At 41.6% G+C, this 11,998-nt stretch overlaps 1 protein-coding gene across 1 annotated transcript; it reads left to right on the top strand.

Moving 5' to 3' along the window:
• Window positions 1–109: 109 nt before the first annotated feature.
• On the top strand, window positions 110–8,462 carry LOC149350251 (uncharacterized). Its single transcript, XM_089579246.1, has 2 exons — window positions 110–476; window positions 3,601–8,462. The coding sequence occupies exons 1-2, from the start codon at window positions 287–289 to the stop codon at window positions 3,831–3,833; spliced, it is 423 nt and encodes a 140-aa protein (XP_089435372.1). The 5' UTR covers window positions 110–286; the 3' UTR covers window positions 3,834–8,462.
• Window positions 8,463–11,998: the final 3,536 nt, after the last annotated feature.

Genomic DNA, 11,998 nt, shown 5'->3' with positions numbered 1-11,998 from the left:
CCTGTTGTTAAACATGACGCTCAGTGTGAAATCTGAGTTTTATTTCTATCGTTCGCTCCAAAACAAATAATCTTGTTAGGGGTGCGCGGATGATCACATGCAGTTCGTCACTTGAGTACTCGTTGGTTTCGCCTTCGCTGGTTGCACCTGTTTGTATTTTGACGAACGGAATGGCTCGAATGGCTTCTTGAGAGTCGCAGCAGCGACGTGAAGAGGACGATTGGGGACAGTCGTTTTTACTCTTGTCGTATTCACGAAGACACATGTCACCTTGTGGAGAATCAAAATGAGGACGGCAACGTTTCAGCAAGATCAAGAACTGAGGTCGAGACGTCTTAAAAGCGATTCGCAGCGTTCCAAGTTTTCGAGCGATGGAACCGTTGTTGACCGGAGCCTCAATCTTCAAGGAATTGTGACAATGCTAAAAGAAGATACGTGTAACAAGTCTGTAGGCGGCATAAACTGTAGCATCTGTGGTAAGGCCTTTGGAGTAATTAAGTGCCGTGTTGTCGTTAGTGTCCAGCTGTTCAGTGACGCAATCGGTGTTTCGGTGGCCATCGTTGTTGCACCTATTAGCGGTTTTCTCGCATTCAGTCAGTTCATTTAAAATTTGCCCATAACAACACAACGTTCTTATTTGACCAGGCGGGTAAAGACCCAGTGCAGCTACATGCTTCGTATCGGTTGTTATGAAACTGTTCGGCCCTCTATGAAACCTGACTTGCTGCTCGTATGATACCCTACGCAGCACGCATTTTTGCAACATTTCGTGGTCTGTACGATCACTTGGAACTAACAATAATATAAATGCCGAAGAAGCACAACGATGTAGGTGACACCGTTCCTGTTTTCGGACGTGCGCTGCTTGAAAGTTTGCCTGCTGGGGACACAATAGCGCTACCAGATGACCTGTTTTCATCAGTTTTACGGGAACAGAGCGCTTCGGCATTTCTAAAATAAATTTACCCAAACTGAGACATGCTAAAGAAGCAGTGACATTGCACTTTTCATGTGAATCTCTAATTTTCATGATGTATTCATTGTTGCATGCGAATGTTTTTGAAACATTCACAGTATGTGTCAGTGAGTGCTCTAACTTGACATTCACGTTTCGCTTAGACCTGATTGTGAGGACTTGAGTGACAGTGGTGATTGCGATAACAGTCATGCAGTAAATAATGGTTGAGTGTTGCTGAAAAGACATATATCATGGTTATTTGCAAGCTTTCTTAAAGAAGTGCCTTATTTGTGAATGACGAGGTGTTTTGCCTGTACAAGAACAGGATTGCATTGTACACTGAATGTCCTCCAGATGATTCATGTGTAAAGGTGCTTTAATTATTTTGCAGATTTTTGTTACACCCTTTGTTCAAACATTATTGTATCATAGTTTCTTTTACTTTCCTTTCTTTTACTTTTTACAGCACACAAAAAAAAGATTCGACTTCTGCCTCGCACGCTTATGGAATGATGGTTGTTTTCAGTTCCTTTCATGCTAGCGCTACCTTTTATTTTCCTTCAATATTTTAATTCCTTGTTTATGATGCGTTGCTAATGTAATTATGCCAAGATTTTTGTCACAGGAGAATTAATACTAATTGTGTAGCAGTGTCAAGTCTATTGCATGTTTGAAAATGCTTTGTAGTGATGCCTAACTGTTGATGTAAAGTTTCCAAACTGCTTGATGTATATACCTTGGTACATCTGGTGCTTGAGAGGCATGCTCCATGTGCGTCAATGGCACCTGCCATTGGCCTTCTGGTTTTGAGACTTCTGAGTGTGTGCTGGATGTGCTGATTTTTCATTTCATGCCCTGCTGGCTGCCATTTCTTTTGCTCACAGCAGATGGCTTCCACGGGACATCATGACGGCCAAGATGGTGCAGCTTGTTACAGGTGGCCATAAGCAGATTGGACAGATGCATGGCGTTCCACTGCGCTCCTTGTCTCTAACATAGCGGCCACCTGTTAGCTATTGGAGGCACTGTTTCTAGTGACAGGCAAAAGCAATGACGCACAGTGGCAGCTGTGCCATAATGCACAGAGCAAATAGTAGTAGTTGCGGTTTATTGAAAGAAGAATACAAAAAGGAAGGAAAGGATGCTATTGGTCATAGCAGTTGCTGTCTAATATCGTAAGCACCGGTGCTGTGGACAGCAGAAATGAAAGTTGCAGGGAGAGGACAGCGAGGAGAAGTACGAAGAGCACAATGGGCAAGAAAAAAGAAATAATAATGATAGAGAAAAAGTTCAATGGAGAGCGGTAGCAAGAAAGAATAGGGGAGAGCTATGCACACTATTTTTTGTGCTGCTCACGCACGAGAGTCCCGGCACTAAAGCAAGCAAGACATGTCGGCAGTCCTGCCTGTTGCTGAAAGGGTGCCTCTGGTAGCAAATAGAACACATGGCAAGTGGCAACCAGCTAGGCACAAAACAAGTTATCATACCCAGCACATACTCAGAAACAAGCTGTCTCAAACCCAGAGGAAAAAGATAGACATCACTGATGCACTATGGAGCACACCACCTGAGCACTGTGGACAACTGTGTGGTTGTTAGTACTATCACACTGTGTGATTTGCAATGCACAACTGTGGCCAGGGTGCACTGTTGGGTGAACTAGTAGTGCCTGCAGATCTGCAGATGTCTTGTAGCCTAGAGGAGATGTTTAACCATGTACGTCATCCCCTGAGCTCTTTCTTTTGTAGCATTGTTTCTTTGGAGGCATAGCATCAATTTGATGAAAGGCACAGACCCATAGATCAGGATGATTTCATATGGCCAAAACAGTACGACTGTTTTCATCACAACTTTGATTGCACATGATACACTTTTTCTATCACACTATGGTGCTGCAGCCTTTCCTATTTTTGTGTGTTAACATTTCACTTTTTATTTTTTAATTTTCACGAAAGGCTACCATTGCTACAAAAAGATGAAAGGAAAAAAAAGCAGCAGTACTGAATGTGCTGACTCCCTTGCCAAGGCAGACCATAGTGGCCGTGTGAAATCACGTCTTTGGTGCAGCACTGCCTTATTCCCTCTGCAAATATTTACCTTACTGTTTGAGAAGGATACGGCTGAAATAGCTTGGGGATGTTATTGGAGTGGCAGAGTACTACCCTCTTCTTAGTTTTTAAATGAATTATTGGCAATCCTACAAAATTATTCTAGAGAGTGCTGTGGCCACCACTCGTGCATTGCATGTCATGTGGAGCACAGTAGTACATACCATCTCTAGAACTACACATACAGGCTATCTGTGGTACATGTGTATGTACTATAGATAGCACATATAGTCCAGGAATTAATGAGTAATTGCTCCCTTTATTTAAATCTGCCCCACCTCTGGGGATCCCCCTTAGTACATTAGAATTATATACCTGCTGCGTAGCTTTCAATCGAGCTGGAAGCAGTTTGTCAAAGATTGGAGTCCATATTGAATTGTGTGCAGCCAGGTGTGTAGAAGTTTACTTCTCACATATTGTGTAATGACTAAGAGGAATGGTTACACACAAGGGATTATGTTTTGGTCTCCATTTATGGTTTGTGTGCACACCTTTTCGTAGTCCTGACATTCTCGCTTTTGCTTGCCTCCGCAGGAAAGCTGTACAAGAGCAAAGTGTGCTTTACCAAGCACATATGGGAGCACTCTATGTACTGGGACCTTTTTGACGACATGAAACACCAGGACCGCGTCTTGTCCATTCAGGGGGCCCTCATCCTCTACAGCTTGCTGCACCCGGGTGACCTGGCTGGTCTTTTGGTCACTGACCCACCGCGGCTGAGACGCCGAGAACGGCTTGAAAGGGCTGGAATTCGCACCCACCCCTAGGCGGGCTCCCACGTCGTAATCATCTCTTGCCTTTTCTTGTCTCGCAGCTGGCCTGTGGGAATGGGCGCTTGTTTGTCTCCGGACACATGCAACCCTGCTTAAATTGGTGTTAGCTTGGACTTGTGCACTTGTGATTGTTTTCATATAACAAGCTTCTGGAACAAATCCAGGAGCTTCCTGCTGTATTTGGTGCTTGTCTTTGTGTGGTAGGGTCTTTGATTGCATCTGGTACAGCGGCTTGTCTCTTGAGTGACAAGCCTTTGGAGAAGTCGTATTGCTTGCTCCAATTGTTTTTGTTTTTTTAGGTCTTGTCCTTGTTCCCACAGTTGATGAACATGGGAAGAAAAAGGGCTATAGTTTTTTTGCTGCTTTACCTGTTGATAAAGCCCACTGGAGTAACCATGTTGTGACAGCACAATCTGCTTGACAAAGCTTCATCTTGGCTGTCAGCTCAAACTGTGGTAAGTCACAAGGGTTTTGTTTTTCACTTGGCTTTTTTATTATTATGGTAGGAGTAATAATAGCTTTTATAGTCTCAATTCCCACTCTGCATATTTTTGCCGAGCCACTGGTGATGCACTTTTTCTCTCGGCACTGTGCCTGATGCTTTATATAACCCTTGGCGACTATTGCACATGTGGTAAGCATTTTGTGGTGCTATATGCCAGAAGACACAGACAAGTAGCTTGTATTTACCTCTGTTCCTATACTTTGTCTGGAGATAAGTAACTTGTGCTAAAAATAATCTCTGAAAGGCCCAGTTTAGATTGAAATAGTATGTCTCAGAGAAGAACATTTTATTCATTATGCCCTGTTTTATATAAGGCGTGCCTGTGAAAACCAGAACTGATGTATTTGCATCTAACATTCACTGTGCTTGCGCAGACTAGTACCGGTATAATGATTTCTGATGTATGAGCTAATATATTTCATGCAAAAAATAAATGATATGCAAGAAAGGACACAGTATAGAAGAAAAAAGATGAGGAAAGGTGTTTGGTTGTGTAGTCCTCTCTTTTTGTCATAAATCCTTGCTTAATTTTTGTACCTTTTTCTTTGGGAAAAAGGTGTGTAGCTCACTGGCATGGTGGAAGGTCCAGTATGTTTTAGGCAGGTGAATGTGAATTACTGCTGTAGTCTGGGCAGAAAAAAAGTCACTTAAAATTGAGTACCTTTCCTATTGAATATAATATGTGCGATGCACAAGATTCTTTTCACTAACACCAACTTTATTTGCAGATTTAACTTCGTTTGCTGCTTAGAGAAATGATATGTAGTCATATCACCAAGCTCAGCACAATTTCGGTCAGTGAATTTAGCTGAAACAACATGTAGCAAAGTAGTTCTACAAAAGCAAGAAGATATGTAAGAAGTATTGAACCTTAAAGATAGGAAATTTTAATAATGTAGCACAGTGCTAGCAAATATTGAAGTTTTGCTTGCCCTAGTTTTTTTTTTTTTTTTTTTTCGTCTGGCATGATCACTGTATGACAGTTTTATATGCTTTAGTTTTTGTTCTATATGAATGTCTGTAGCCAGCGAATTTTAAGTTTCCTTCCTGTGTGTATATACCATATCCTGTGGTGCACACACTCCAACAACTCCAACAAGAGTTAAGAGTAGAAATTCAGGCAACATTTGGAAATAAGCTCAATGCAATGTTGCTAGCGGTCCTTTGCTATAGCAGGGGTGTTTTTAATTTTGAATATGCCTTTTAACCAATTTGGAACATTAGAAATTTTTAGTTGGATTGTTGTAGGCCTTCAAAACTAGTAATGAAGACTGCAATTTCCAAGAGTGGTTGCTTGTGTTTGTTAGAACAGCTTTTTTGTATATTAAAAATATTACAGACACAGACAAGAAACGGATGTATGCCACACTGAGAGATAAACTGTGAAGGTAGGGTGTCAAACTTAACCTGAGCTGTAAACCAAAAAGAAAATATCATTTTGGCACGATCTAGAATGTCACAATGCACCTTCTTTGTTTGACTGCAGGAACTAACCAGAAAGGGAAGCTTTGGTTTTCAGTCCACTTTTAGTAGTTTTTGTGGCACTTCTATTCACTCATTGGCTATGCTTAGAGAGTTCGTGTAGTGCAGTCTCTTGTGTGAACAGGAACTCGTGCATGATGCCTGCTGTTGCCTGATTTGGCAGCTGAAAGTGACGGATACTGAGCACTACCAAGGTCTTTGCATCACTCAGAAGAAACTCATTTAGTTTCTGATGGGAGAATGTGCCTCTTATGTTACCCTGCACTAGTGACCTAGCAGGAGATCCTGTGGCAACACTTTGCAGCATCTCTGTGCAGAGACAACTGTTGGGGCACAGTTTGCAGCAGCAGTGGTAGTACAGAACATACGGTGGCTCAAGTTGTATTTAGCACTTTGATCTGCCATTGCAGCGTGTCCTGGCAATGTCGCTCAAAACTGATTTGGAAAATCCTTTGCCTCTGAAGTGGTCTTAAAGTGTCATCTCACCAGCTGCTGCCAATGAAGCCTCATCACACTGTTAGACATGGCTAAACTGCAGACTCCAGGAAACGTTATTGGTAAGAGCAATTGGAAAAAAGGAAAAGGCAGCAGCCAGGACTCTAAAAATTATCACAAATAATCCCTGATGCTCCAACACGCAGCTTAGCGTAGGGTAAGTGCAGCTAAGTTTTGCCTGAGGGGAAACACAGAAACATTTGTGTCTCGGTGATTGTAACTTATCTGGAGCTACCACAGAGGTGCATATCGTATCCCACAGTGTTGCTTTTGCTCATAAAAATCCAATAGCTGTTAGCATTAGCATAGGGCAAGCCACCTTCTATGCATCTTTAGGTACTATCGGGGACAAAAGTAACTAACCCTTCTCCAAATTCCGAACTGTGCTGTATGCTGTGCAGCATGGTTCGGAACTTGGAGGGGGCGTCAGTTAATTTTGTCCCCGATAGCATATTGCTTGTTTCCTTCAGAATGGTGTGGTTTGGTTTATGGATTTAACACGCGAAAGCGACTCAGGCTATGGCAGATGCCGTAGTGGAGGGCTCCGGATAGTTTCGACCCCCTCGGGTTCTTTAACGTGCACTGACATCGCACAGCACATGCGCCTCTGGCTTTTTGCCTCCATCGAAATGCGACCACTGTGGTTGGGATCGAACCCGCGTCTTTAGGGTCAGCAGCCGAGCATAATAACCTCTGAGCTAACGTGCCGGCTTTCAGGATGGTGTGGTATGGTGCTTGAATGTGTTGCAACATTACGACACTTATGTCTCAAAGTGTATTGTGAGCCCTAGCGCATTTTTTTGTTTTCTCTTAAGCAGTTTAAAATTGTTTTCGTATTTACCTAGGGTATTTAAACAAAATAAGCTTAATTTTGCTGCAGTCGTAACCTTTAGGCTACACATATGAATGGAACCAGCTTGAAGTGGCGTGAGCCATCCTTCCTTTCTTTTTTTTTTATGTCTGAAGCTGGTCTGTGACTGAAATGCCTATGTTCTCTTAGCCAGAACAAATATTTGAACAAGAAACTCATGCGTTTGGTGGCCTGGTTAGGAGCAAGTAATGTGTCTGTATCCGTGCATGTGTGTTTGCATGTGCTGAAAATGCTATTTGCCAAATATTATTAAACTTCAGGCTTCTTTCGCATTCAGAGTAAATTGCATAAACTCTTGGAGCATGCTTTTCACTGTGACAGAACGTTACCGGCAGATCTGCCAGTCTTCTTCACCTTATTCCAAAATTTCCTTTATGTTCTGTGAAGAAAAAAACCTGACGTCAATGGCCCAATTTTTCTGGTGAATTGATTCTACTTAACAAGATTTCTTGCATTATAGCATGTGGTTGTGTGAGTGCATGTGCTCTTGTATGCTGTTGTGTGTTGTTTTTAAGCTGTACAAGAAATTTATAGATGTTATTGCACTATTTTATATTTTCTGGCTTGTTTTTTATGAACTGCAGTGCAAATGTTTTACATACTGCTGGTGTGCAAAATATCCCTTTCTGGAGCATTAGCACTTATGCTTAGAGCAGAAGGCTTGCATCTTTCTGTCAAAGTAATGTGTTCGTAGCTGTGGGTGGAATTATCCACATCATCTTGTCATGTGGAGGTCAGTCACAAATCCAGTACTCTTAATTTCTGCACATGCCAAGGGTACATGAAGTGTATCCTGAGACCAGGGTTTGCTCCAGTGATTAATTAAGGCTTCCTTTGCCCTGTGACGGGAAAAGGGTACTACGGTTGTGAGTGGAGCACTGTCGTAGTTGTGTGCGATGTGTGCATGTGTGTTCTCTGAAAGCATTCCGACTGTTTATTTTTCTACTCGCCTTATGGAAGTTCATTGAGCTAATATGGGTGTTTTGGAATATTATTTTCTTACGTCTTAAGCTGAGATGCAGGTATGCTTCCCTGTGTCATAAGTGGCATAACGTTTTTGTTGCATGCATATCGTGGCGCTGTTCCTGGATCCTTGTGTGTTATATTTTTAGTTGCTTGATTCATATTAAAAATGACATGGAGGTAATATTTCTCTGCAAACATGTTAATTTAGATATGAGGATGTGTGCTTATTAAAATGTATTCATGTTGCAGCAGTTATAGGTTGGTTTTTGTTCAGTAAACAGATTGCTGCTTTTTAACAGTGTCACAGTGCATGGCAGAAAGGAAATTCATTTTGTCTCAGTTCATTCAGCTCCTCGTCAGACTACAGTTACCCGCTGGGAACTAGGGTTGCCAACTTTTCTTCGAAGAACGTCACAACAGTGCTGAGGGGAGAGGGAAGAACACAAAAAAACAAAACCACACGATGGCATTAATACATTTCTTCCTCTCTTTCTCTTTATTTCCTGTTTGCCTGTTTCTGCATCTTCACCTGCCAGATCTTGGAGTGTCACTTGGCTAGTGCATGCTTGCAAGGCGTAATTCCACTTAAAAGCATATGCTTGGTAGCCCTTGTATTTTTAATTGTAGGTGAAGGGACCAGAGCATTCCATCATCGACTCAGTAGGGTGCCTTCTGACCAGTGTCACCCGGATAGAAATTTTTCGAAAGCATGAAATGAGGACAAAGAAATAAAAAGGTGCACATCTCCCTTTTTTCTCCTTCCCTTAACTTGAACCTTTCCTCCCTCAACTCAAATGTCTAAGATGTGACACTCCGCGTAGCAAATGGTGGCAGTCGTAGTACCTAGGAAGGAGAGTGCAGGATAGTTCAAGCATTAAGCAGATGATTGTCCCTTCCTCCTGGAAACATGTCATTCCTGAAACAGTTAGGGTTGCGGACAACATTTTTTGGGTCCTTAATTTGAATGATACTCAAGTAACACTTGTTGTTGGGCTAGTTGGTGCATTATTCTTAGTACAAAAGTTAGCGCAAAACACGACACTCACAAGAAAGGTGGACAGGACAACGCGCTACTGACAACTGATCCTTTATTGGAAAGAAACACGTAATATATAGGCACACCGTCACACCACCTATCAGCTGCAGCAAACGTCAGAATGGAAATTCATTCTGCAGTTTGCTGCAGCTGATAGGTGGTGTGACGGTGTGCCTATATATTACGTGTTTCTTTCCAATAAAGGATCAGTTGTCAGTAGCGCGTTGTCCTGTCCACCTTTCTTGTGAGTGTCGTGTTTTGCGCTAACTTTTGTACTTAATTTGAATATATAAAAAATTGCCTAATTAAGCTCTCTTTGTGGCTTTGTGTGCTGATGTGCAGACTTTGCTTTGTTCTGCTGACAGGCATATTGAGCAGCTGCATGCTGATATCTTGCGGGTGCCTGCCTTTGCTTACTAGAGCTATTTGACTAGTCGTGCAACTCGAAAGGTATTAGGAAGACTGCTGCAGTAAGAAATGAAACAGAACTTTACTTTATGCTACATTTGAGAGCACTATGTGCTGCCAGGACAGTGCAGCCTGCCTGAGGAGTCCTCAGTCATGTACTGCCTCACTGAATTTTTAATTTTTTTTTCTTTTGAAAACACTCCGGTCCGCTTTAACTTTGATTTAAGCTGTGCAATGTTGACTTTCACACACATTCAGTTTGTGTTGCCTCCTTGCAAGGCTTTTGTAACTGTAAACACTTTTTACTGAGAAAGAAGCAAGGGCAAGTTTAACAAGCATGGAGGAGTTCAGATAATAACTTTAGAAAAGGTGCGCATACTTCAAATTAGTAAAAAGTTCTGTCTACTAGCTTTGACGCTGTGGCATAAATTATAACATTCAGGGCAGTCCCACAAAATTTGAGGTGGTTGGCAACCCTACCAAGAACACCATGCTCTGGGTCTTGAGGAATTGTTGCCGTGGGCAATAATATGGTCTATAAGGTAGCCGCATTTGAAGACTGGCTTAATGCTCATTGCAAAAGTGTCTGACTCAGTATACTAGAAGTCTGTTGTATAGCAGAAGCACTGTTCAGCACAGATGCCCTTACTACTCAGACTGTTGGTACTGCAAAATTTGCACTTCTTATCTTGTACCGGCTGTGAGATCAACCCTAGTGAGGGCCACTGAAGACAATTCCCTCAAACTTCTGTTCTTTTTTCAGGCCATGTTGATGTTTGTTTGGCTGCAAAAGATGCATTTATTGCTGAGAAAATTGGATTACAAAATGTAAAATTTTTTTCCCGGTTAAAACTCGTGACATTGAGGCCAAAAGAGGCCCCGTGATCACAGTTTTCAAGTGAATGATGGTGTAGCCTTAGTCTCGGGGATCTGTGAGAAAAACACGGTCTTGATGTCACCACAGTTTGTTTACAAAAGTGGCCGGTGGTGGTGCTACCTGTATGTCATTTTGTTCTAAATATCTAGCCTATAAAGTAGTAATTACTGCCTTTGTACTAACATATAAAAACTCCATTATTGGTACAATTACCCCGTCTGTCATTGGAACTCAATAATGTAACGATGCGGGTCAGCTTTAAGTTACCCTCCTTATATTGCTATGAAAACCTATATTTAGTGATATTTTCGGAACAGTTAGTTAAATTAAAACATTTAATATTGATTCACTACCTGGAAACAGTTGGTGTCTTTGGATATGTATGATTCATAACAGCTGCAATTTCTTGTCTAGTGTAGAACATCGTGCAAAAATCAAAGCTGAAGGGCTAGACAGAAGAGGTATCGTTATGGTGTCCCATATTCTTAAGTTGCTGTGACACAGATGTAGCCTATATTTTTCTCCTACCTAGTTTTTCTGTTGGCAACAACAATGTGCTCGCTGAGAGTGAACATGAACCCGGATACAATTTTACCAAATATATGAAGGCTTGACATAGATTTTGGCCATGTGCGCTTTCTCCTCCTGCAGTTAGGTGCGTGGTATGGTAAATATTCAGACGCCATCGTTATTTTCTCAGATAGAAGTCACTGACTATCCCGCCGTCACAGCCACAGCTCAAGTTTGAAAAATTAAGAAAAAAAATAACCTCACTTGCCAAAGTGATAACTCTGCTTGATTTCGCAGCCAGCAGCCATAACTCGTTTGGATGCTGAGGTGTAAGAAAGAAAAGAAAATAGAAATTAGTGTTGCTTAATAACAGCTACAAGCAATTCTGCCACAGTGAGCCCAACCTGCAGTTTGTCACAGACTTGTGTAAACTTGCAGTATTCAGCAGTATAAGTGCACATACCCAACAATTCTGGAGAAAAGCATTTTTGAACGGCAAAGTGTTTATTAACGCAATTTTTTCAGATTTGTAAAATTTCACTATAACAAGAAACATATTCGTAGATCTCCTTTCAACAGGCCTGCATTTTTTTGCTATTAACATTTTTTCTGTCGCCAAAAGCATTCCCCATTGGTTTTTATGGCAGCCTTACTGCTCTGTGCGACTGATAACGAAGGTTTAAAAGAAAGATATTGCTACACATCACAAGGATGGGTTATTACCTTCAATATTTCCATAACTGTACCTTACAATGTTCCAATTTTCAAATTTTTGTCCAAGAATGTTTGACATGAGTTGACTTAAAGGCCACTTCAACATTGATAGCACTGTAATGTGCACTTGATAAATTCATGTGAATTGAACAGGCTGTGGAAATGGTAATGCAAGCTATGTGCACTGAACAATCATTGCAGATTGTGTAGGGATGCATGCCACATAAACGAGTCATGTCATGCGGTGTGATGCTTTGCAAGATCCACCATGGGTAAAGGTGCCTGTTTTGTATAG

The sequence above is a fragment of the Amblyomma mixtum genome, chromosome 3, assembly GCF_055824585.1.
Source record: "Amblyomma mixtum isolate Tamu chromosome 3, ASM5582458v1, whole genome shotgun sequence".
In the NCBI taxonomy this organism is placed as follows: Eukaryota; Metazoa; Arthropoda; class Arachnida; order Ixodida; family Ixodidae; genus Amblyomma; species Amblyomma mixtum.
This window is presented reverse-complemented; position numbering and strand designations above follow the sequence as displayed.